The sequence below is a fragment of the Onychomys torridus genome, chromosome 23, assembly GCF_903995425.1.
Source record: "Onychomys torridus chromosome 23, mOncTor1.1, whole genome shotgun sequence".
Lineage (NCBI taxonomy): Eukaryota > Metazoa > Chordata > Mammalia > Rodentia > Cricetidae > Onychomys > Onychomys torridus.
Genome location: NC_050465.1, coordinates 40,039,385 through 40,065,823, shown reverse-complemented (window position 1 = coordinate 40,065,823; position 26,439 = coordinate 40,039,385). Strand labels below are relative to the sequence as shown.

Below are 26,439 nucleotides of genomic sequence, written 5' to 3'. Positions count from 1 at the left end.
TATTGTGATGAACACATAACCCCATCAATTACTCTCTACTATTCCTTCTACTTCTAATGATCCTCTTCTTTCTAAATAGCCCCCCTCCTGCCCTCCCTCCTGCCCTCCCTCCTGCCCTCCCTCTCTCCCTCCTCCTCTCTTCCTCCTCCTCTTCTCCTTCTTCTCTATGCTGGTCTTGTGTAGATGGTCATAGCCAATTTGTGTTCGTGATAGACATGGCTGTGCCATACCCAGAAGACAGCATCTCATAGCATGATTCCCTCTCCTTTGGCTCTTAAAACATGTCTACTTCTTCTTCCATGGTGTTTCCAGGCTTTGGGCTTTGGGAGATGTGATAGTAATTTCCCTGTGTAGGACTAAGCACTCAATGGCCACTTCTTTTCAGCACCGTGACCATTCATAAGCCTCCGTATGAACCATCACATACTGCAAAAAAGATGCTTCTATGCCCGAGCCATGAAGCAGTACTTGTCTAAGGTATAAATCTAAGCAATTTTTTTTATTGTTGTTATTAAACCCACCCCTGGTTTTATATTTTCAGGTTTAAAAACCTTTTCCCTGCAATTATAGATTTATCTGAAAGGACACGTTGAAAATATACAATGAATTTTAAGGTGTTGTATTTTTAAAGTTTAAAATTTAATTTATTGAAATGAGGCCATTTGGCCTCATGCTCTGTTAGCATAATGTTGTAGTACATTACCTCCAGGGCCCGTGACTCCACATGCATAGTCTTTTGACCAGGTTTTCAGTACTAGGTTAGTGTTTCTTCTTGTGCAGCAGGCCTCAAGAACAACTAGAAAGGAGTTGGTTATCTCCAAAGCAATCATGCCACTTGGCACTAATGGGCACATCTTGCTTAGCAGATCAATATAGTACTCAGGGTCCACAGCTGGGCAAGACCGCTGACACCTCCCCACCCCTACCCCCATCCTAACCCCTGGTAATACCTTACGTAGTACTTTCTGGCACCAACACACTAGCCAGTGGGGAGGAAGCTTCCAGCTCAGTTCTGACTTGATTTGTCTGTAGCCTGTGTCTGTATAGTGTGTGACATCCCCAGCAAGAAGGGCTTTTCTTGTTTTGACTAAGAGCGATGACATTCACCGTTGTTGTTTTGGGATTGTCTTGGGGCCCCCTGGCTAACAGCTAATCCCACACTGGGATTTTCAATGAAACATTTATGGCTTCTGGGAACTGCATTCTCTATCCATGCAGGATGCCTCTGCTCAAGTTCTTTCTTAAAAAAATTTTTTTTGGGGGTTGGGGATTTAGCTCAGTGGTAGAACGCTTGCCTAGCAAGTGCAAGGCCCTGGGTTCGGTCCTCAGCTCTAGAAAAAAAAAAAAACAAAAACCAATAAATATTTTCTTTTTAGTTAGCATATAAAGTAATAGGTTCTCTATATGGCTTCAAAAAAACAAACCCTTAGTTCTGGGTGACCCTCCCGCTGGCCCCCACCTGGCCCCTAATTTTTTCTTGGATATTCTCACCTTCGCTTTCAGAGTGCATGTTACCGCCCACCCCGCCCCGAGACCTTTCCCTTACGCCCCCACCTCTATGGCTCCTGTCTCACTTCCTGGTCTCTACAGAAGCTAGGACCCATATGTGAGCGCAAGCATATGGTGTCTGTCTTTCTGGGCCTGGGTTACCTCAGAGTGGATACATATGCCACAGTACCACAATCACCTGGTAGTTAACACTTTTCAAACATCAATGTGCACATCCATCACTGAGAACCTTTATTTTTCTCAGTACAATTGGAGAAACAAACTCATTTACTTAAGCTCACGGGGGATCAGTTTATAAACCCAATCCCCACATTTGTTACTTTACACTAGCTGAAAAACCATACCTGTTATTTAAATGTGGTAGACTTTTTCTCTTGGAAGATATTACTTTCACTCAGCTTTTACAAAACAATATTGCACCAGAGTTGGCTTGATGAGCCTTGAACTAACTAGTAGGAGAAAATTTGGGGTTCCTAAAGGATATTTGCATGAAGCCTGCATGACCTGGTAGTGGGTTTATTCACGAGATGTATCAGAGCTGTGAACATAAGCTGTGGTGAGTGGACTACCTGGGCGGTGGCTCTGTTGTCTATGAGCTGCAGTGTGACCCTGGGATAGGAAAAGCACCTCCTTGTTTCTCCTGTGTGATGAGGATGTTACAGTTCCTACCCACTGTGTGTGGTACTCATGGGAAGTATCCAGTACCTGGAAGAACACAGCCAGTATCAGTGACTCTCTAGGGATGGCTCTTTCTAGATCACCAACCTTAGTTCTCTGAACATCTTCTCTGGCATCCCTTGGTTTCATCTAGCCCTTTTACCCTTTGTGTTTCTGCCATGATGTGGATATGGCTCAGCCTCCAAAGGTTCACGTGCTGGAAGCTTGGCTCCCAGCATGGTGTTGAGAGGTGGGACTTCTAACCATCAGCTAGAGGTGATTAATCAGGTCAAGAGGAATTCTCCCTGAGGGATGGATTGGTGCTGTCTCGCAGCGCTGATGCAGGGCAGAGTTGTTATAAAGTCATAACATCTACATGCTTGGCCTCTTCTGCAGAGCCCAGTCCCCTCTCTGCTTCCCCATGTTGGGACACAGCCAGATGGCAGCATCATGCTCTTTGGACTTTCCAAATAAATCCCCTTTTTATTCCTTACCCATCCTTAGGTATTCTTGTTTTAGCAATATACAAACACAGCTCTTTAAGCCCTTTTAGAACAAGATCTTTCTCTTTTTCCTCATGGGATTAAAATGCCTGGTGTCAGAAGTTGCCCATATCAGTTTGTAACATTATACATGCCTCAGAGTCTGTCTTCAGATGGCAGCTTATTGGTTCCCAGTTGCATTGCTTTTGGGAAGGCACAGCCCTGCTTAGGAAAGTACAGATTCACTTGACAACTCAAATGCCTATGGAGTTGGGACAGAGTATTAGTACACAAGAGCTGAGAACAGAGGCAGCTGTGTGGAACGCAGCCACTGTGGCCCCTGTAAAGATATTTCAGGGAGTGATGGCCCAAGCTTGTAACCCCAGCATTCAGGAGGTGGGAGGACCCGAAATTCAAAGGCAGCCTTGACACAGCGAGTTTGAGGTCAGCCTGGGCTTTGCCTTCATCAAAGCCCCCATCCCACCAACCCAAAAGCAAAGCAGAGCAAAACAAAACAAAAACAAAATGAAGTAAAAAAAAACAAAACAACCAAACCCAAGACAGTCTAATTTATATTTAAAATAATGTGTGATAACCAAACAGATCTGTGCGTAAATTTGGGGTTTGGTTTTTGGAACCTGAGGAACTCCTAGACACATGCTTGTTGCCTTTGCTAAAACAGGGATTTAAGAGTTGAGCAAAGCATCCTTTCATCCCTCCTCTCCAGGTTTACCATAAATTTTAGAAAATCCTTCTTTCATTTTATAACTCTCTGTTGTCCCTTTGTCGTTTTTAAGTCACTATATAAAAAGTCCAAATTGAAAAGCCGCCTCGTATAACTGAGTTTCCTGTACAGATGTGGCTGTGGGATTGCACTGGTGTCTTAACACGCCAGCAGCATATCCCACTAGATGCTGGCACAGGCTTTACTTCCGGGTGTTTGTTCCTCAGCTGGACATTTCGTTCATGATCTTCTCTATATAGTGTTTTCCCTCGTATTTAGAACCCGTGTGGACTTTCTCCCTAACTACCAGTCCCCACTCCAAGCTCCTAGACACTCCCTAGCAGGAGGCCAGAGACATCTCTCGTGACCAGTTTACTGTGGCTGGCCTCACTATGCTTTTGTTACCCAGTAGCTAACTTCAAGTGGTTGTGACCATCGTAAGCTTTTGTTCACGGAAGATGAGAGGCGGGTTCCATCAGCTCCCGGTCGCTCTTCCTTCAGTGGTTGGCCTGTTTCCATTTGGATCTCTGACCCTGTGAGTCTCTACACCCAGAACTGACTGTGGGAGGCGTTTGTCTGGGGCCTGGACAAGTTGGCTTTCACAGGTTTGGCTGATGCCGCTTTGATTACTCTGGAATTTAGGCCAGACTTGTCAAGTGCCCCCTTCATCTTCTCCCAGACCCATCTCCACCCCACCCTGCCTTTACTTCTTTTTCCTTCAGCCAGCCGGAAGGGCATGTTAGGGAAAGAGTAAGAAGATGGGTTAGTCGTAATGGGCAGCAGTTGGTGAGAACTAACCACACAGCAGGAGCCATGCCAGGGGCTTTCTAAGCGGCATTTCCCCTCACAGTTCAGGAGGAAAGTACTATTATGCTAATTTGGCAGAAATTAGATGGTTCAGAGAGAGGGCCAGTAACTTGCCCAAGGTCATTTGGCTGTCAGTGTCATTGTTTGAGTCAGAACCTTTGACCTCTGGAGTGCACTAGGATGTACTGCCAGCCACAGAGGCGGCTTAACCCGATGAGGATGAAGGGCACAAGCCAAGTCCTGACGGCCAGGGGAAGCTGGACTCGAGCTAAGACAGCTCAGGGTGGAGAAAGGAGGAGGAAGGCCGGCCTGATTAAAGGGGAGCACAGCCGGAGAAAAGTGGGGGTCCTGGGAGAGGGTGGGGCTGTGGCGAAGGCAGGGAGCAGCAGTGGGTGGGGTGGGTAGTAGAAAAACCACTACCTGTGGTTCCCCAGACTGAATGGCACTTTCTCACCTTCCCTACTCCTTCCTGGGAGTGTGGCAAGGCCCTTGCTCCCTGAGCACCCTTCCGAGGCTGGGGTGTAGGAACTGCCGACCCCAGCATGTGCTGCCTCCAGGGGACAGCCGTGGACCTCCGCGGGGAAAGGGAAAAGCAGCGCTGCCTGGGAATTCTAATACCGCAGAGTAACCACGCTCTCCTGCCTCTTCCACCTGCCCTTGACCTTGTGCTGCTCTTCTAGATGTCCAGCGACCCACGTGCAGTTGGCAGCACCTGAGGCCAGGCTTCTAGTGACCCAAGAAATGTAGAAAGTCCCCACCCAGCCCTGTTGGAAATGCAGTGACTTCTTCTCGCCCTCTGAACCGTTGAACTCAGGTTCTCGTTCCGTGACATGGCCGGGGAGTGACTCTCCCAGCTTACCTCAGTCTCTTCGAGAATTCATACTAGGAAAGTCCTGACACTGTGATCTAGCTTCCTTTTCCTTATGAAGCACTTGAATGGAGCTGTTCCCCCCCCCCCCCTTTCAGCCCTCTCATTTTTAGAAGCAGGCCTAGCATACCTCCCACCCCGGCTTCTGGCTTGCTCTGGCCTGTTCACGAGCATCACCAGCGGTGCCCTCTAATTCCAATGGTAGTTCCAGCACTCCCATTTCCCATGCCTGGAATGTTTTGTACCAGGAGTTTTATTTTAATGGAGTCTCTAATCATTCCATGCATATGTTGAGGCTAGCCAGAGACAAATATAGACTTTAAAAAACCCTCAGAGTTGATGTCCCTGTTTAACAAATCACTGAGTTCCCAGGAGTGCGCATTTGGGGGACATTTTCTGGGTCACATTAATGCCACCTTTTGGGTCTTATTGTAGGCAAGGTGTCACAGAAAACAAAGTTCCACAGCAGACAGCCTTGGTAGGGGGGTGCAGGTGGACCTTGGGACACCAGCTGAATTTCACTTCCTGTTTCCACCTTCTCATAGGCCTACTTTTCTCACTCACTGGATTTAACTGCAAATATGGTCCTAATTGAGAGCAACAGAATGGACAGAAGGCCTTGAAGCAAGGCCAAGCCTCCCCCATGAAGGGATGAAGGCCGATCTGTCCGTCAAGTTAGAGGTGTACAAGAGAGATAAGAAAACATGGCCCCCACCTGTCTAAACCTGGGAAGATGTTCTGTTCTGTCTTGCCACAGAAACCTGCAGGCCACCCTCAGAGAGGCAGGTCTTTTCCCTTTAGGCTCATAGGCTTCAGTAGACAGTCTAAAATAAATCCAGACATTATGCCTCTGTGATCTTCTGCGGCACGTGTTGAATAGGGACCATGTGCTGGATGTAGTGTCAAGTCAGTAGGGAGGTGCCTAAGTAGACTCTGTCTCCCTTCTCTTCACAGGCCAGGCCATGGGGAGGGGCAGAGAGGCAGATGGGACATGGTCCCAGAAGCTTATGGTGTAGCCAAGTGCAAACCAAAGAGGGTTCAGAGGACAGGGCACTAAGCTGAGTGTGGAAAGACGTCTTCCAAACGACTACAAACCTCAACTCAAGGACTTGATATTGTGTGGCTTGTGGGTCACCTTGTTCTTGTTCCTGCTGCTTCTCCAATGATCTGTTTTATGTGTCAGAGCATCACGTTTCTTTATTTCCATCTGACTGAAGTTTGCTTTTTAAACAATCTTGAGTTTGGCAGGGAAGACAGTAGAGGGATATGTATTATAAAATGGTGCATAAGAAGTAGGCCAAAGTACAACACATGTTTTGTCCGTTGGCATTCAGGGAATAAAAGTCAAATATCTTGTCACCCATAAGGTAGTAAGCCACTTGGGAGGCTGAGGCGGAAGATTTAAAGTTCAAGACCCACCTGGACTACAGAGTGTATCCAAGGCCAGTCGGGGCAACTTAGTGAGCGTGTGTTTTTCAAAGTAAAAAGTAAAAAGAGGGCTGGGAGGTAGGCATGATAGTGTATGCCTCTGATCCTAGGACTCTCAAGGAAGAAGGAGGAAGATCAGGAGTTGAAGGCCAGCCTTGGTTACATAGCGAGTTCAAAGCCAGCCTGGCTTGCATGAGATTCTGTTTCACCCCCAGCCACAAAAGGGAGTGGAGCTGGAGTTCAGTGGTAGCACTGAGCAAGTTTGAAGCCCTATGTCCAACTGGTACTGAACAACAATGAGAACAGACCATGGGGTTAGAGAAAATGCCGTGAGCTAAGACACTTGGACTTGCTATGGGTGATGGAGTCTTTGGGTGATTTCGAGACTGAGCGTGAAGCATGTTGGTGACCAGGACTAGTGAGTAGGGAGCAGGTCAAGGTGGTGTGTCTTTGGCAAGCTGTGGGACGTTGGAAGGGTGTGAGCCAGCAAGTTTCCCTATGAAAGGAGGTGGAGCACTGATGGGCTAGAGAGACGGTCAGTCAGATGGCCAGACGGCATGGAGAACTCAAACCTGGAGCAGCCAAGAGGCGAGACACAGGGCGCTCCTCTGGTCAAGCTTCGTGTTACTCAGTTTTCTATTTTTTAGTTTATAATTCACTGGAAAAATCAGTTTTACGTAACTTAATATGTAGACAGCCTTCAGAAGTGCACAGGTGTGCAAAGCAAGCTATGTCTATGTGAGAAGTCGGCATGATACCACCAGCAGACCAGCCCCTTAAGTAAACGATCAGTGCTTACACCGTCGGTGGAATGCCACATCTCTGTGTCTTCTCTGGTGTCGAGAACAAAGGTATATGGGGTGTTTGTCTCGAAGGACCCTGCTCTTACCTTCTCTTTGCTCTCAGAAACCAGAAGATCATGTGAGGATCCGATTCTCTTAGTCCACCTGAGAAAATACTAACTTTAACTGCCAAGCTGCGGAATGTTGGGTTAGGGAAACATTTTTTTCCTCAAGTCCAGTTCTGTAAAGGGCGCATGCAGGTCCATGACCCAGCCTCGGTGCTTATTCTCAAGGAGTTCGTGTCTATCAGAGAACACCCTGTAGGTGGGAGGGCGCCTCTCTCATACCTGGTATCTCCGAGGGGTTCCATTCTGCGACTGTCTTCCGGTTCCAGGACCACTCACAGCAACCTGTAAGTCAGGTCTTGGGAGGCTCCCGTTTCTTCGTCAGCCTCCCTAAGCCTAAGGCGATGATGAATAGGATTCATTGTAGTGCGTTTGTCTTAATGTCCCATTGGTTCAGGTTAGAAAGGCTGTATGTGAACGCTTCCTTGTTTGGTGATGTGGAAAGTGGCCCCCAGGTTACCTGGTGTGAGGACTTCCGTGTCGATCATGGCTCTACTTGGAAGGACTAAGGAGGAACTGCTAATGTCTCTGGTGACGGAAGTGTCCCAACCTGAGGAGTCCATCAAGTGTCAGAAAGCTTTGGCAGTGGTGTTTATGCTTGAGGATGTCCAATTCTCATGACTCAGGAAACCATATTAAAAGCCCCAGGGCAGGGCCTGATACCCCGGGCTCACAAAAGCCACGTGCAATAGCACAAGGATCTGTAATCCCAGTGTGCCCATGGCTGCGTGGGAGGCAGCACAGGACACTCCCTGGAAGTTCAAAGGCCAGCCTGCCCGCCTCACTTAGCAGCAGAGAGACCCTTGTGTCAAACAAGGAGGAAGGTGAGGGCTGGCATCTGGAGGTTGTCCTCTGATCCCCACATTTGTACATTTACACACCCATGTGCGCGTGCGTGCACACACACATGCATGCACACACACTCATATAAAAATAAAATTAAAGATCCCCCCCCCAAGGGCATTTCCATGTGTCTAGGCTAGACCTGACTCTGCTGATGTTGAATGAGAGAGAAGCCCTGTTGCAGAAGGACCATTTTCTGAACAGTCCTGCACCCTGATGTGTAGGTATTTGAGGTAGTTCTGAGAGGAAGAACCTGATCTGCATCCTAAGAATGAAGAATTTAGGTATAGAGAAGTTATTCTCAACCCCTTTGGGGAGGGGGTCACATATCAGATGTTTACATCATGATTCATAACAGAAGCAAAATTATAGTTATGAAGTAACAGTGAAATAATTTTATGCTTGGGGCTTGCCACAACACAAGGAACTGTGTTAAAGGGTCTTAGCATTAGGAAGGTTGAGGACCACTGGCCTAGAGTCTGAGAGAGGCTTCAGTTATCTGCTGGTTAAGGAGGGGCAATTTATAATAGATATAGGATATACTGGTTGACTACTTCATGGGGAGGGTGCTCAGGGCAGGTGCCGCTATTGGCCATTTTTGATGACTACATGGAGAGAGGTGAGCTGGGCAGGTGCTGCTATTATCGGCTGACTTTGATGACATATAACCATACACACACACACACACACACACACACACACACACACACACACACATTAACTAGCAAAATTATTTCTGCAGAAGGTATTCTTCATCTCCTTGTTCTCTTCTAGAGTCACTGAGGGACCTGGAAAAAAATAAATCAAAGACATAGTAATACTAGCACAGCTAGTTTTTATTGGGCATCCAAATTGTGTCTGCAAGAGAAACAATCCTCTTTTTGTTTTGTAGAGGGATTAGCTCTGGTAGAGGAGCGACTCAGAGTCCAAGTCAAGGGCAGGCTGACTTCCAGACTCCTCTTAGTCCTAAGTGTGTGTGCACATGTGCCTGCGAACCCCCCGGGGCCTTGCTGGGAAGATTCTGAGTAACCCAAAGCCCTCCAAAGTGCTGCAGAGGGAACAGAAGCACACTGTCCTTGGAGAAGGTTCTTAGTGTGGTTGACACTTCCATGGTGTCTCAGAGAATCCAAAGAGTTCAGGGTCAGAAAATCCAGGACCACCAAATACTGTTTGTGACTGTGGGCAGATGAGTAACCCCGAGTCAACCTTCCTTCATGTCCTGGTAACTGAGGATGATAGTCCATCCTGGGATGCTTCCCCTGGTAACTGAGGATGATAGTCCATCCTGGGATGCTTCCCCTGGTAACTGAGGATGATAGTCCATCCCTGGATGCTTCCCCTGGTAACTGAGGATGATAGTCCATCCTGGGATGCTTCCCCTGGTAACTGAGGATGATAGTCCATCTTGGGATGCTTCCCCTGGTAACTGAGGATGATAGTCCATCCTGGGATGCTTCCCCAGGGTTCATTAAGAGTCAAGCTTGTACCACTGCATAGAACAGTGCTCTGGTAACTTTCTGGAACATTGGGTAAATTACAGTTTTATCATTGCTGATCACAGATGTGTAATGCTTTGTTTATTTGCAAAGATATAATGTTCACAAGTCAAATATTTAAAACCTACTGTGAGATAATGAAGGCTTTGGACAGGAAATAATGTGTGATTGCTTAAAACCAGCTTACTTGAGCAGTTCTGTCTTTGTTTATTGATGACGAAGTCTTTTATTACTTATAAAAGGGATTTTATCTGCCTGTTTCCAAACTGCAATTGTTGAAATACAGTCAGTAGAAAGCAGGCAGAGAACATCCATAAAAATCGTTCACCCAGAAGTAATCAAGCTAACATCCTGGTGTGCCGCTCGGATTTGATGCCTTTAGTCCAGACAACTGCATCATGAATTTCATTATTAGTATTACATATAAACTCTGTCTTTAAAATATCCACCTGGAGGGTGAAAAAAATCTTATAAAGTACTAATCAGTATAGTTCAAATAGTATTCTGTGAGCCACAACAACCACAAAGGATTTAGTTTTTAATTTATTCAGAGAGAGGGAAAGAGGGAGAGAGGCCCCCAGTAGCTAAGACTGCCTGTTGTGTCCAGAGTAGATGGACCTGAGCATTGTTCCTTCCTTTTATGGCACGTGTCTCTCAGCATTTTCTAACACTGTGCTGATGGCAGAGTTTAATTGGGTCTTCAAGTAGGAAGGCCACTGCCTGGAACGAGAGAGCAAGTTTTCTTCAGTCTCCTCGATGCCAGGCATTCTGTCTCTAGCTGTATCCTCAGGATTATGCACCATGCTTGGCATGTGGCAGGCCTTCTGTAAATGTAGGGATTGAGTGAAAGAAGCTACTCCATAATACTGCAACACCACAGTGTGTCTTTCCATCTGTTGTTGGTGGGTATTTGGATTACTTCCAGTTCTGATTGTCATAGGAAGGCTGTTGACCATGCCTTGTAGGTCTTTCTATGGACATAGACTTTTATTTCTTTTGGAGAAATACCAAGAAGTGAGCACCTAGATTGTGTGGTGCATGTGTATTTAACTCTTTCAGAAACTGTCAAGCTGTTTTCCAAGTGGTTACAGCAGTATCTGTTCCTCCTCATCATGTGATTGCAACACATGATTACCATCAGTCCTTTTAGTATTAGCAATCTTAATAAATATTGAATATGATTTTAATCTTTCTAATAATGAATGATGTTGAGCATTGTTTCACATGCTTATTTGCTCTTATATCTTTTTTGATGACATCTGATCAGGTCTCCTGGCTAATTTTAATCAGCATTAGGTGGTTATTTAAAGGTCTGGAAGAATTCTGTATGAATTTATCTGGTCCCAGGCTTTGCTTTGGACTTAAGGCCCACTTCATGAGATGAAACACATACCTAAAACTGCTGAAGTGGCCAAGGGCCTGAGACTTAGATAGGGCATGGGCCCTAAGGACCCATTACTGTTATGCTGCTAAGGAACACAGCAATAAAGTGACTCCTAATGACACACAGCTGTACCCAGATATCAGTGCACTGCTCAGCCCTCACAGACCAGTGCACTGCTGAGCCCTCGTAGACCAGTGCACTGCATAGCCCTCACAGAGCAGTGCACTGCTCAGTCCTCATAGACCCAGTGCACTGCACAGCCCTTGTAGACCAGTGCACTGCTCAGCCCTCGTAGACCAGGTGCACTGCTCAGCCCTCGTAGATCAGTGCACTGCTCAGCCCTCATAGACCAGTGCACTGCTCAGCCCTCGTAGACCAGTGCACTGCTCAGCCCTCATAGACCAGTGCACTGCTCAGCCCTCGTAGACCAGTGCACTGCTGAGCCCTCGTGGACCAGTGCACTGCTCAGCCCTCGTGGACCAGTGCACTGCTGAGCCCTCGTGGACCAGTGCACTGCTCAGCCCTCGTGGACCAGTGCACTGCTGAGCCCTTGTGGACCAGTGCACTGCTCAGCCCTCACAGAGCAGTGCACTGCACAGACCTCGTAGAGCAGTGCACTACTGAGCCCTCGCAGACCAGTGCACTGCTGAGCCCTCGTGGACCAGTGCACTGCTGAGCCCTCGTGGACCAGTGCACTGCTGAGCCCTCGTGGACCAGTGCACTGCACAGCCCTCGTGGACCAGTGCACTGCTGAACCCTCGTAGACCAGTGCACTGCTCAGCCCTCACAGAGCAGTGCACTGCACAGACCTCGTAGAGCAGTGCACTACTGAGCCCTCGCAGACCAGTGCACTGCTGAGCCCTTGTAGACCAGTGTACTACACAGCCCTCGTAGACCAATACACTGCACAGCCCTCGTGGACCAGTGCACTGCACAGCCCTCGTGGACCAGTGCACTGCTGAGCCCTCGTGGACCAGTGCACTGCTGAGCCCTCGTGGACCAGTGCACTGCTGAGCCCTTGTGGACCAGTGCACTGCTCAGCCCTTGTGGACCAGTGCACTGCTCAGCCCTTGTAGACCAGTGCACTGCTCAGCCCTCATAGATCAGTGCACTGCTCAGCCCTCATCCCTGCAGTAGATGGTAGCTAACATGGAAATCCACAACCAGACGATGTTCAGCGAGTGAGAGACTTTGCAGCTCCCAGACCTCAATGGATTGTCTTCATTGGAGACTCTATGACTGCATCAGTCTGACTGGTTCTTATAGATCTGCTCAAGTTTATATTCTCTTGATTTAATTTTGGCAGGTCATATGTGTCTAGGAGTTTATCCATTTCTTTTCGATTTTCCAGATTTTTTGAATACAGGTTTCTGCGCTATTCCCCTGTGATCCTTTGGATTGGCATCCGTTGTAATGTCCCTTCTTTCTAAGTGCAGTAGTTTAGTCCACATATCTTCATTATATACCATATCAAGATTCATAAGGCTGACGTCCCCCACCCCCTTTCATCTCTAAGTTTAATAGCTTGGATCGCCTCATTATCTTTTTGTTATTTTTGCTAAGGGTTTGTTGACTCTTATCTTTTCAAAGAACTGATTCTTTATTTAACTGAGTCTTTATATTGTTCTTTGAGTCTCTGGTTCATTCATTTCTGCCCTGATTGGGGGTTTGGCTGAGTCTTCTCTCCTCTTTAAGGCCTCCAAGTGTATCTCTATGATGTAAGCACTTACAGCCGCAAACTTTACCCTAAGTTGCTGTAGCTGTGCGAACATTTCCATTTGGTTGTACAAAGTTTTAATCTCCTCCTTCTTCAATGCGCTGGCTGTTCAACAGCAACCCCCCAACATCCTTGTGTTGATTTCTGTTTTTATCCCACTATGATCTGATAAGCTACAAAAATGATTTGATTTATTTTGTATTTGTTAAGACTTGCTTTGTCTCTTAGAATGTAATCTATTCTGGAGATGGTTCTGTGGGATGTGTATCCCAAAGCTGTTTAGTGGGGTCTTGTGTCTGTAAGATCAGTTTGATCTGTGGAGCTGGCAAAATTACATTCAGAATGTATTTGGGAATACCTGATAAAATGGAATGTGCATACACCTCTGTATCCAGCACTTCCTTTCCTTGGGATCTGCCCTAGTGGAGGCCTCACAAGCACGCACAGAGACATGTGTGAATGTGTGCACCACAGTACTGTTTAGGAGATGAAGAACTGAGACCTCCCCCCCATTCTCCCATCCCCCACCCCCGGTGTTTTCTGGGAATCTTGCTTCTCTGAGCTGTGGCACTTTACCTCTAGAGGAACTATTTTTTTTGGAGGTGAGGATCGAACCCAAAGCCTTGCGCTTGCTAGGCAAGCACTCTACCACTGAGCTAAATCCCCAACCTACACTTTAACTCTAGAGGCATTTTTTTTTCCCCCAAGAAGACTTCTGAAGCACACATAGATAAATGTTGCCATGTTAGGTTTTGCTGGTGGGCATATGTGGGTCTGTTACATAAATATCCCTCGGTATTTATGAGGCGTTCAGGTGAAAAGTGAACACAGACACTTTGAAAAGAAACCTGAGACTTGTCTCCTTTTTCATTCTCTTTTCTTCTTTTCCCTAGCCTTCCCGTTCCTTACCTTAGGACCCGGCTTCCTTCCCATGTGTGCCTTCTTCTCCTTAAATAGAAATCCAAGTCTTTTTTCTTCACACAACTGGAAATATCTCCAAGGTACCTGTTGTGTCTTCAGGGCTTCTTCAGACACCTGCTTGTCTCTCTTCGGCAGCGAGTGAAGCTGCTTGGACCCCGGTTGCCAGTTACTCTCCAGCGTCCTTGCTTTCAGTGGGAGTTAGGACTGAAAAGGCAACTCCACGCCTGGATTTCACGGGCCTTTTCCTGCTATTGCTCCCTTGTCTACACTGGCGTGCAAACTCGTCACATCTAGGGAGGAGTGTTTGTTGTGTGACAGATATTTAGAATGCAGAGAAGCTGGTGCACGTTTAGCCAAGGATTCCCAAAGCACACGCTATGCAGTTTTTCATCTTCAAGACAGGGGCTTGGGGTCGCCCCTCCTCCTGCCTGTCTACACAGCGTTTTCGTCTGCCAGAATGGTCTTGCCCTATCGAGCTCCCTTTGCGTGCTCATACTTCAACTTCCCCCTTTTCTTTCAACTGCTGCTTCTGTGGTAAACAGACATCTCAGGAACTTCCTCTGCTGGCCGTCTCCACCGCATTGCACACTTAGCTCAGGCCCAGCTGGCCCGGTGTGGCTCTGGCTATTCATAGACTGGAGGGTTCATCTGCTTCCCTTCTGGAGGAACTGGGTCTTCTCTCATCCCATGTGTCTGAATCCACGTGCCAAGGGCAGCCTGGCATTGGTGCTAATGGGTAATGGAGAAGGAGGCTCTTCCTCTTTGCGATACCATGTTCAGGAACCGATTCCAGATTCTTTCCTTGTATCCATGGGTGTTGTGATGATCTGAGGGATGAACATTCCCTTGGTCACGCTGAGGTCACTTTGACAAAAGATGAGAAGAGACGGAAATGGTGAGAGTGTTCATCTCAGCCACTGTGTCCAGCTGTTACTCTGTACCTGGCCTGGTGCATGTTCTACCTTTCCAGAACACCCCCCCCCCCACACACACACACCTCAGCCATCCTATGAGGTCTGCATTGGCCTTTATGGTTGATCAAGGTTCCCAGATAGGAGACTACAAAGGCCCTGGACAAGATGTGTTTATTTTTTTCAGTTTTCAAGAGATTCTTTTTCATGTCTTTTGAGACTGCTTGTCCTGATTTGTTCCTAATAGTTGGGGAGGAATTCCCTGTGACATCTGATAGTCTCCCCCAGCACTTGGCATCATGGTTGCCATTGTTACTCTGGCTGTTATCATGTTCTAATGTCCTATGTCAGGAAAGTGGTAACTGGACTGCAAGGTTCTTTAAGGTGAGAGGACTGGATTGGTTTATTTTTGTAGTCCTGACATCGTCTACAGCAGCGGTTCCCAGCCCTCCTAATGCTGTGACCCCTTAATATGGTTCCTCATGTTGTGGTGACCCCCAACCATAAAACTATTTTCATTGCTGCTTCATAACTGTAACTTTGCTCCTGTTATGAATTGTAATGTAATATCTGATATGAAGGATATCTGATATGTCACCCCTGTGAAAGGGTCGTTTGACAGCTCCCTCACTACCACCAAAGGGGTTGTGACCCACAGGTTGCGACCCACAGGTCTGCAGCATCTGGCATCTGATAGCTTCTAAGCAGATGTTTATTTTCAGGAAATATGGCTGACTGTTGTAAAATACACCACAGAGTCACTGTACTTATTTCCCTTACTTCTAATATTCTTTATTTCCCTCTAGTTTCAGTATTCTTAGATAAAAATGTTAGATAATTTGCAGCATAATGGAACTACCTCCTGTGTAAATATAAGCACACACACACATATGTATATATAAAATCCTTTTTCTTTAATCATACAGCTTTGCTATGTTGCCAAGGCTGGTCTTGAAGTCCTGTGTTGAAATGGTCCTCCGCCTCCACATGTTGGTGCCACAGCTGTGCACTGCCACACCTGGCTTCCACATTTTGCCTTTTAAAACACAATGGCTTTCCTTTAGCATAGACTCCGTCTTTTGCGTCTTAAGTCTAGACATTATCCTAATTCCTGTGTGGTTTGCGTGTTATCTTACATTCTTGCTGCCTTTGTCTGCCATCTCTTGCTTGTGGTGAACTGTTTCCACAAGGGTTTTCTGTCTTAGGCTTAGCACTTCATCTTCAGTGGAGATTTCCTCTGTGGTCCCAGAGTCCCTGGACAGAGAAAATATCTCTTGAGCGAAAGTTTAGGTTTTCTTTTTAGCAACATAGGGATACCATCAATCGAGAACTGAGTTTTATATCTATTTTTAATTTGAAAATTCCTGTATTAATTACATAGATAGTGTAAATTCAAAATCCTAAACCACAGAGGGGAAATCCCCGGGATACAGATCCATAATGGAGAGTCTCACCTCCTCACCAGGAGCCTGGAACAAGGTGCCCCCGCCCTCTGCCTGTGTGAAAGCTTGACTTTCCTTTAAGCCAAACTTTCACTTCAAAGCTGTTTCTTCTGTGACAGTCTCAGTTCCCATTCTGCATTGCATCTCCCACAGCCAGGCCTGGGTTTGAAGGACCTGCTGCATCAACATCCCCTGCTGTATAGGCACCTTCTGCTTCCTGCATTGCTTCCCAAGTTACTTTCCATGTCTGGCCTCTTTCCATTCAGTTTATTGTAAACTCCGTTCTAAGGATGTTTGCTGCGCCTTCTATATGCTCATCAAAACCACCCCTTGGGATTTTCGGGAGGACTCTAGAGGAAATCTATCCTGGTTAGTTTTTCTTGTCAACTCAACACAACCTACTTCATCAGATTGACCTGTGGCCATGCCTATGAGAGAGTGTTTGGATTGGTGTGTGTGTGTGGGGCCAAGCCCACTATGGGCAGTGTCATTCTTAGGCAGGTGGATCTGGATTGTCTGAGAAAGTTAGCTGAGCATGAGACAGTAAGCAGCATTTCTTCGTGGTTTCTTTTGAGTTCCTGCTCTGACTTCCCTCGATGATGGATTGTGACCTGGAAGTATAAGCCCGATAAACCCCTTTCTCCTCCAAGTTGCTGTTGGTGGTGGTGTTTATCATAGCAACAGAAAGCGAACTAGAGCAAAAGGATTTTAGACTGTCAAGGGACATTCTGAGATGATGTCCTTGCTTTCATTTTTTTATTAAGAAAACTATTTCAGGGTGCTGGAGAGATGCCTCAGCGGTTAAGAGCACTGGCTGCTCTTCCAGAGGTCCTGAGTTCAATTCCCAGCAACCACATGGTGGCTCACAACCATCTGTAATGAGATCTGGTGCCCTCTTCTGGCCTGTAAGCATACATGTAGGCAGAACACTGTATACATAATAAATAAATAAATCTTTTTTTTTTTAAAAGAAAACTATTTCAGATTGGGATCATGACATCAATTTGCTGTGTTGGGTGAATCCTACAACCCATGAAGTCCTCAGATTCCTTTTCTTTTAAATGAAGTTAATAAAATTTGAGAACACGGTTGTGCGTCTCCCCCGGTAGGGATGTTTTACAATCAAGCAGTTTGGAAAAATTAAAATGAAAGCATGGTATACTTACTAAATGGGCTTGCCCCTTCCAACACTTTAGGGTAGCATTATCCCGGAACGCCTTTCTAGTGGCGTCATAACTGGTGCCCCCTTTCATCAATCTGTCCTCAACTTTTATCCTTGTGTCTCTGACACCATTGGTTTAACTTATGACAAAGTGATGTGCTTCAACCTTTGAGTTTCGGCTTCCTGAGCACAGTGACATTGTGACTCTGTCACTCAGCCTTGGCTCATGGTCCTTGCACATGGCTTGTTCCCTTCTGGAGAGCATGTGTTAGCAACTTGGGTCAGCAATGAAGTTGCACTGGCTTTGGCTAAGGCCTTCCTAGCGTATGACTGTCTTCTTTTGCTTTGGTGAACAGGCCTCCATTGCAGTTACATGTCTTACCCAAGCTACAGGAAACCTTTGAATGTATATTAACAGCAGCACTTGGATTCATATTAAGAATTTTTACAGTATGACCTCAGACTACACACCTTCTGACTATTATTGGAACTCTAGTTTGAGCAAGCTGTGTCATATAAGGGACCACAGAATCAGCAAACCCAGCCGTGTAATGATAGACCAACCAAATCTGCAAGGCGGGGAGAGAGTCTGGAATTTATTCTCTTTTTATTTGCGTCCCAGTTCTCCAGCAGAGCATTAACTTTGCTTCAGGTCAGATGAAGTCATCATTTGAGCTAGGGTTATCATTGGTTCAATCACCTGGGTAAGGTTGAGCTTGTTTAACCAAGCCCTGGATCTAATTCAGTTCACAACAGAGCACGCAAGTATATCATTTTTGTCCTCATACCCAAGAGAAAAATTTAAGCAGGCAGAGTGAGGATTCAGAGAAAGTAGGAAGTTAAGATAACAAATATTTGTAGGGGGAAATCCGTGGAAAGAAAGTAACTATTTGTGTCTTCGATGGTTTTGTAGCTTACTGCCTATGAGGATATACTTGATTCTTATATTAGCATGTAGATTTTTCAGACAACTGACCTTTATTTTCATAGCTGGGGTCGTGCAGGGCTCACCATGGTCTATGACTGAATTCTCCAACCTGTACCATGGTTTTGAGTTGCAGACTTCTCTGTTCTCAGTTCTCGGTAGCATTGTCTGCACACACACGTGCAAGTTTCCATCTCCTTCATGCTCCTCTCTTTGTTCACTTAATGTCAGTCCATAAAACCACTTACAAGGTCTCCCGACAGCTAAAGTGGTTTGAAGATCAGGCCCTGTCTCGTCCCCTGCCTGCCGTCAGACGTGAAATGCACAAAGCAGTAGTCTAAAAGAGAAAGGGAGGGTCTGGACTGTGAGAAAATACCTGTGAGAATAATATCCTTGGGCTAATAAAGGGTTGTTCGGTTGATTATATAGTCAAGTGGTAACAGGATTGAGAGAATCAACGCTGAGTCCTAAGAATCCCGAGTAATCATGGGAGGTTGTGGAAGAGGCCACAGTTCAAGCTGACCCAGTTCTGAGTCTCAGAAATGCTGCCAGGGTAAGGATAAGGAAGAGTAAGAGCTTTTACTTCCAGGAAATTTCAGCCTTGGAGGGATTTTATAGTTCATTGCCCAAATTAATATACCTGATTCTCACGTTAGCACACACGTTTTTGAGCAGTGCAACTTTCTTTTCAAAGCTGGGGTGATGCAGCTCCAATAGTCATGGTAGCCATGTACCTGGCCGAGCTTTCAGCCCTGTGCTGTTATTTGTAGTCATAGACTGCCATCTTTACATTACCTGTATCTACACACAGGCATTAGTGTCCTTGTGTGGAGTTCTTGCTGTGCATGGCCTCCTGCTTGTTTGGGGCTTTATTTGCCTTGTCTGGACTTCTCTTAGACCTATAAAGTAGATATTATCTCCAATTTATAGACTTATAAACAGGGAGGCTGCATTTCCCCTGTGTTACCATGCCGCTTCTTTACATGTATTAAATTCCTTGTCAAGGACCTCAACTAGAGCCTGCCAGCTGAAGGTCCAGCCTTGGCTCTGTTATGTATCCGTAGGATCTTGGACACATTCCCCATCTGTTTGAGCCAGTTTTCTCCTGTGATGTTCCTGAGCCATAGATGCAGTGTCTGTGCTGCAGTTGCATCCTTTGGGGCTGGGCTCCTCATAATCCATTGATCATCTTTGTATCATGTTCAGCTGTGGCTTTCTATAATGGTCTCAATTTGCTGTCTAGAGAAGCCTCTTTGACTAGATGTGATAGCTACACTTACCTGTAGGCCTACGGATAAGACTTAGAATGTAGCTACAAAATTGTGCTAGTCTCGCAAAGTGGTGGAAGCAGATTGTCTTCTGAGATCCAAGAACTCAGTAGCCCTGGGGAGGTTGACTAGGTTTCTAGGACCAGACATAGTTTTTCTCTTGTCGATTGGCCTTAAGTCCATTTAAACAGCTGTTGGTTAGCACCAATAGGTGAGTGCTACCGTTGTACCTTTAGGGATAGCTTGTCATTCTGGCCATTGTTATGGTTTCTAGGTGTCACAGCTGAGTAGGCCCATTTTGCTTTTCTTCTTGGAAGCTTACATAGTACTACAGAAGCTAGCCTGTAGGGAGGAGACTTTTGGGTTAGCCCTGGCTCAAATAGTCTGTGTCTGTGTCCTAAGTGTGCCCTAAGTGTGCAATGTCTTCAGCAATAGGGTCATTCCTTAATCCTTTGAGAGGACGCAAGGGCAGCAGCCCTAGCCTACATTGTTTTGGAGAGTCATTGTTTTGTACAACCTACCAACAACTTGAAAAGAGGTTTCTCATGACTGGTACTGGGGTTTTTGTCAAACTCACATGTGTAGGTTGGCCCTCAAGCCTTATTCTATAAGCACAAAGCTCGGTGTGAGTGACGCATCCTGACATCCAGCTGCCACTGACTGATGTATACTTTGATATTGTTTATTTTAGGATTCTGAGAAACGAACCCCGCTCCATGTGGCTGCATTCCTGGGAGATGCAGAGATCATTGAACTCCTGATTTTGTCAGGTAAATAACTCCTGTATTCAAAAGCCAACTGCTCAAGGAAGCTTAAAAGACCAATTTACTAGACGGCAACTACAATGAATGAATCAGAATCGCTTTGCTTTGCTCATCAAAGTTTATTTGATCAGCAGTTTATCTGTACATGAAATACAATAAAAGAAACTGTTGTTGGCAATGATTCTTGAATAAGTGAATATTACCTTGAATGTCTGGTTCCTATCTGTCTTGTCAATCTTGGCATTGTAGACAAATTTAGTACATTTGGATAGCTTGATATTTTTTAATTGTAAGAAGGTTAAAGTCTACATGAACACACACACACATATATTTTGTATGAGTTTATACACAATGCATAGCACAAAGTGTGCAAAGGGGACATACATATATTTAAATAGTACTACAAAATAAACTAGTTTCCTTATATGCAACCGTGACTGTAATAACAGTGTTAAAATAGATAGAAGGGGCCATGGCAGTTTCTAATAGAGGTTTTCTCTGAGTAGGCAGGTGGAGTGTTGAAATATCCTCATGGAAAGGCATAAAATGGACTACTACAACTCTATAAGATATTTTATATTTCCAAATATGGGAATCATGCCAGATCTAATCTCTGTATCTACTGGTCTATGAGATTCTTTTTCATCCACTGTACTTTTAATGTTCCATCAGATTGAAAGATGTGAATGCTTTCATTTCTAGACTCCTGTATGTTCAGTACATCTCACAAACAGGTTTCTAAAACTATTACATGGTTTTTCCTTTGAATGCTTGCTAGACAAATCCCTTGCACACACCTTGTTATAGATTGTATACAGATCTTGCTGTAGATTGTACATAGGCCTTGCTGTAGATTGTATGCAGGCCTTGCTGTAGATTGTATGCAGGCCTTGCTGTAGATTGTATGTAGGTTGTGCTGTAGATTGTATGTAGGCCATTCTGTAGATTGTATACAAGGCATGCTATAGACTGTATGCAGGCCTCGCTGTAGATTGTATGCAGGCCTTGCTGTAGAGTGTATGTAGGCTTTGCTGTAGATTGTATGCAGGCCTTGCTGTAGATTGTACATAGGCCTCAACATAGATTGTACATAGGCCATTCTGTAGATTGTATACAAGCCATGCTATAGACTGTATGCAGGCTTCTTTGTAGATTGCAAGCAGGCTGACTGCTTTTCCTTCTGTTTTGTTTGGAGAGATTAAAATCTGGAGGAAATGCTGTCACCAACCAACTAGGCAAAAGGCCTGTCCTAAGTGTTTGCCTTTGTCTGTGGTAGCAAAGGGAAATGCTAACATTCCAAAGTATGCAAAGCAAAGACGAGAGAGGCACATGTACTCAACAGATGTGCAATGCACCATGGTGAACACAGCTATGCTGTGTGCGCAGGAAGGCTCATGTGGTTCTCAGGTTCACAGTGTTCTATTCTTCGGATGAGTTTCTCCAGGAAACAAGTATAATGTATGTGAAAACAAGTGTGCCTTATCAGGGTTAGATTTGTGAGCATTTCTTAGTCTCAAGCAGATCTTTCTTTTGACAACCTGAGGGTGTTATTGGCTGTGTTTGAAACAAGCATGTTTTGTGTGGTAAGGGCACAGACCATAGCTAAGAGCCAGTGCATATCTGGGCAGTAACCCTTACAGTTGAAATTTTGTCCATGGAAAATTGTAGACAGAATCAATGTGTAAAATAAGAATCATATGATAATGATACCCAATGATCCGAAGCAACAGCATCATTACCAAGACAAGCATTCCCTTATCTGAAAGTCTAAAGTCCAAATGTTCCAGTGCTGACATGATGCCACAGGTGTGAAATTCCACACCTGACTCAATGGGAAATTCCACACCTGACTTAATGGGATGACCACCATCAAAATGCAGATATGCTAAAATATATCTAAGACATATAAAGCAGAGGAGAACTTCATGTGTAGTCTTGGGTCAAATAGAACAAAACCCTTCCCTCCAAATTCAAAATCTGCATCACTTCTGGATGCAGGCAGTTTGGATGAGATGTTCAACCTGTGTTAAAAGATGTCTCAGGCCTGGCGGTGGTGGTGCACGCCTTTAATCCCAGCACTGGGGAGGCAGAGGCAGGCAGATCTCTGTGAGTTCGAGGCCAGCCTGGGTTACCAAGTGAGTTCCAGGAAAGGCACAAAGCCACACAGAGAAACTCTGTCTCCAAAAACCAAAAAAAAAAAAAAAAAGTCTCAGATGCTGCAGAGATGGACCAGTAGTTCAGAGCACCTGATGCAGTTTCAGAGGACCCGAATTCAATTGCCAGCACCACATCAGGCAGCTCACAACTGCCCACAATTCCAGCTCCAGGGGATCTGAGGTAGCTACACACACACACACACACACACACACACACACACACACACACACACGCACGCACTTTAAAAGGTGTATCGTATCGTAGGGAGAGGACAAAAGGCAGGAGAATAGGAGAGGGGAGTGATTGAGAACAAGAAAAGCTGACCCCGAGTTGATGCTCCTCCAGCCCCAGCTTTGAAAGGGAAGCTCTTAATCCTGCATCACGAGGGGCACCCATATGGGACCAGTGTTACTCACTATCACCTCATGTCACCTTCACGTAGCATAGACTTTCCGGTGTCTCTGTACCTGCGGCTGATCCAGGAGAGCTGTTGGAGTGTCCTGATCTGCGCACCTGCTTGGTCTTAGAATTGCTGATCTGTTCGTCTCTTTAGTATAACTCTGGTTCAGTTTGCTGTAGAGGTTGCCTCTCCCTCCCCTGCTTCTTTCTGCCCACCAAATTGAGAAAGTTCTTTAGCAATTTTATTCAACAGAGGCCAACTTTTACAGTTCATGTAGCTTTCATTTTCCCTGAAAGGACTTTTATTCAATTTGTATTTTATATCCCTAAAGAAATATCATATGACTGTAGTGATTTCAGTTCTGAGATCTCATCTGGCAGCTGACCCTTTGGGGAATCCAAGTGCTCTGTTTCCTCATTTCATAATGAATGAGGTGCTAATGATTCCCATGTTGGACAAGTAATTTAGCCTTGCCAGAAGCTCTGCTCTCTGTGGCTGGGTAAACTCCCAGAGCATGCCGAAACCCAAATTCACTAAGTCACTACTGACTTTGTCTCCTATTAACTGGGCAAACGGAACCACGAGTGTCTCTGAACAGACCCTGTGAGGGGGAGGGCAATGTTCATGTATTGCAACCAGGAAAAACACATAGTGGAAAATGTTTAAACTTAGCATTAAGGAAGAAACGCAAAAATGAGGTGGCATTTTCTTCTAACTAGATTTGCAATATTTTAAAACATTTTAAAGGAACTTTATTAAAGTATAATCAATATACACACAAATAAATAATTTGAGTTTAGGCATATGAATATGTACTCAATTATAACTGCTATAATCAAAATGATATTTTCCCCTACCTCCTGAAGTTTCTGTTTATTCACCTTTTGGGATACAATGTGCTCTCTCTCCCCTTCAAATGTGTTTTAAGTGCATAATCCAGTGTTATTAATTCAGATTTGTTGCACTTAAGATGACTGGTAATATAAAGCATTAATAAAGACCCAAGGAAACGAAGCATTCAGACACTGGGTGTAAATTGCCACGCTCTGGACAGCTGGGGGTACCATGAAAGCAAGAAGTGTGTATTACTCGTAATACATAAAGTCCATCTTTAAATATCTGTCCTAGACACAAATGTGCATATCTACATCAGAAAGTCATTTTATGAGTGGCCATTATTTGTAGTTTTTGGAAAGCTATTAAGAATAAACTATCAACAGAGGAACTGTCTGAAAAAACACAACATATTTACATAGGAATACATGTAGCCATGAAAAGGAATTGATTTATTCTTTGTCAACCTAGATAGTTGTAAAATATATCTTGTTAAGTGGAACAAGCGAGTTTATAGTGTGAGAACAATACAATTTATGTGAAAACACACACATGTGCACACACATACATACATACATACACACACACACACACACACACACTTTGAATTTGAGCCAGGCATGGTGGCACATAACTGTAACCACAGGACTCACAAAGGCTGAGACATGAAGATTGTTGTGAGTTCAAGGCCAGCTTGTACTGCAGATGAAACCCTGACTGAAAGAACAAAACAAAACAACTCAGTGTTTTTTTTTTTGTTATTGCTGTGTGTATGTGTGGTGTATGTACTTGGTGTGTGTGTGTGTGTGTGTGTGTGTGTGTGTGTGTGTAACAGAATGTGTGTGTGAGAGAGTATGTGTATGTGTGTATGTGAGAGTGTGTTTATGTGTGTGTGAGAGAGTGTGTATGTGTGTGAGTGATGTGTGTGAGTGATGTGCATGAGAGTGTGTATGTGTGTGTATATATATGTGTTAGTGATGTGTGTGTTAGTATGTGAGAATTTGTGTGAAAGAGTGTGTGTGTGTGTGTGTGTGTGTGTGTGTGTGTGTATGTGAATGTGTGTTTCTCTAGGGCATATGAGGGGATGGAATTGCTCATAGTGTGGATGCACATGGTTTACTAGGCAATGCCATGGTGTTTTCCCAGCAGGGGAGCTGTAGCTGTCCCCACCAACCCTGGCTGCATGCCAACTCTTCCTTTTACTTTGTGCCCTTCCTGACAGCTCATTGTCACATTTTACCATTTCATCAATTTGGCAGGCTTTATGAAGTAGTACATTAACTTTGCCTTCATTTCTTTATCCCGATGCCTTTTTAGTATCTTTCCATATGTTTGTCATTTGGGCATTCTTCATACATCAGCCTTTTGTGTTTAAAAAAAATGCAAAATGTATTCTCTCCAACTGTGAACAGGATGGTGGGAGGCATGCATGATATTTGCTGCCTCAATACCAAAGAAAAGCTTTAAAAATAATAACCATGCACTAGAGAGATTAACTAGAGGTTAACTAGAGAGATGTGATTTAAGCACTGTGCGCTAACTTATACATATCAAGGTGTAAGAAAAGGTGGATGATTTTAAGAGTTGACTAGCTTCCAGAATGTTCTACTAGGAGCTGTAGGGAGCAAATGTCTTTTCTGTCTAAACCAGAAAGATGTGTAGCAACTACTAGACTCTCACACTCTGCTGGTGCCAACACGTAGGGAATATGATCTCAGATTTCTTATTTTAGCAATGGGAATTTTACTTGAAAATCCACCACTTGTCCTGTTTTAATCACATCTTGGTTTCCTTAGCCTGAGGATATAATAGCATTTGAATCTCTCTTACTTTTAAAAATATGCTTGATGAAGTTGGAGGGGAACCCCAGCAGGTAGGAGTCCTTGCTGCTTGCCCAGAGGACCTGAGTTCAATTCCCAGCACCCACACGGGGTGAATCACAGCTGCCTATAATTCCAGCTCCAAGGGACCTGACACTCTCTTTTGTCCTCTGTGGGCTCCCGCACACACATGGACATGTGTCCCCTCCCCCAGCCCCCGCCAACTACTTTTAAGAAAGAAAAAGAAAGTGGTGTTTGCGGGGCAAGCCAGATCACTTAGTAGGTAGAGGTGTTCACTAGCAAGTACCAAGTCTGACAATTGAAGTTTTGTCTCTAGATTCCAAGAACTTACATAGTGGAAAGCAGGAACTCTGACCTCCGCATGTGCATACACACAAATAAATGTAAAGAAAATAAAAATTAAAAGTGTGCATTTGGAGCCTGGAGAGATGAATTGATCAGCAGCTCCACACCTTAGAGCACTTGTTGGCTCTCGTAGGAGGCCCAAGTTTGGTTCCCAGTACCCACACAGTGCAGACAGCCATTAGTGTCCCCAGTTCCAGGGGGTCTGGAATGCCCTTTTGACTTCTGTGAATAACAGGTGTGCGCACAGTGTACATGTTCACATGCAAGCAAACGCTTGAACACATAAAATGAAATGAATTTAAAATTTTAAATGAAAATTGAAGAGACCGTGCTGGTTTGCACATGTCATAGTGGATCGCTGACTGTGCTGCATTCCAGTCTTCACTGTCTTTGGAAATCTTAGCCACAGACCTGGGGAGCAGATGAGCTATTGAGGTGATTTTTCAAGAATAGCTAATAATTTTCTAGTGCCTTGTGATTTATGAAGTATCCTCACGTCCATCTGACATTCCCAAGCACTCAATAAAACCAACAAACCTGGCAGTATTGGTGTGTGGTTAGCCTTATCCTACAAACTAGAAAGTTTTGATGTATAGTTAGCCTTATTCTACAGACTAGAAGCTTTGAGTCCTTGGATACTGGCAGCT

General features: G+C 45.0%; 1 protein-coding gene across 3 annotated transcripts in view; it reads left to right on the top strand.

Moving 5' to 3' along the window:
* Positions 1 to 26,439, top strand: part of Ankrd44 (ankyrin repeat domain 44) — a 266,329-nt gene that overhangs the window by 120,903 nt on the left and 118,987 nt on the right. For all 3 annotated transcript variants that reach the window (XM_036173295.1, XM_036173294.1, XM_036173293.1), the window contains exon 3: positions 20,143 to 20,221. In XM_036173295.1, coding sequence (XP_036029188.1) covers positions 20,143 to 20,221 — 79 coding nt within the window. The remainder of the gene's footprint in view (positions 1 to 20,142; positions 20,222 to 26,439) is intronic.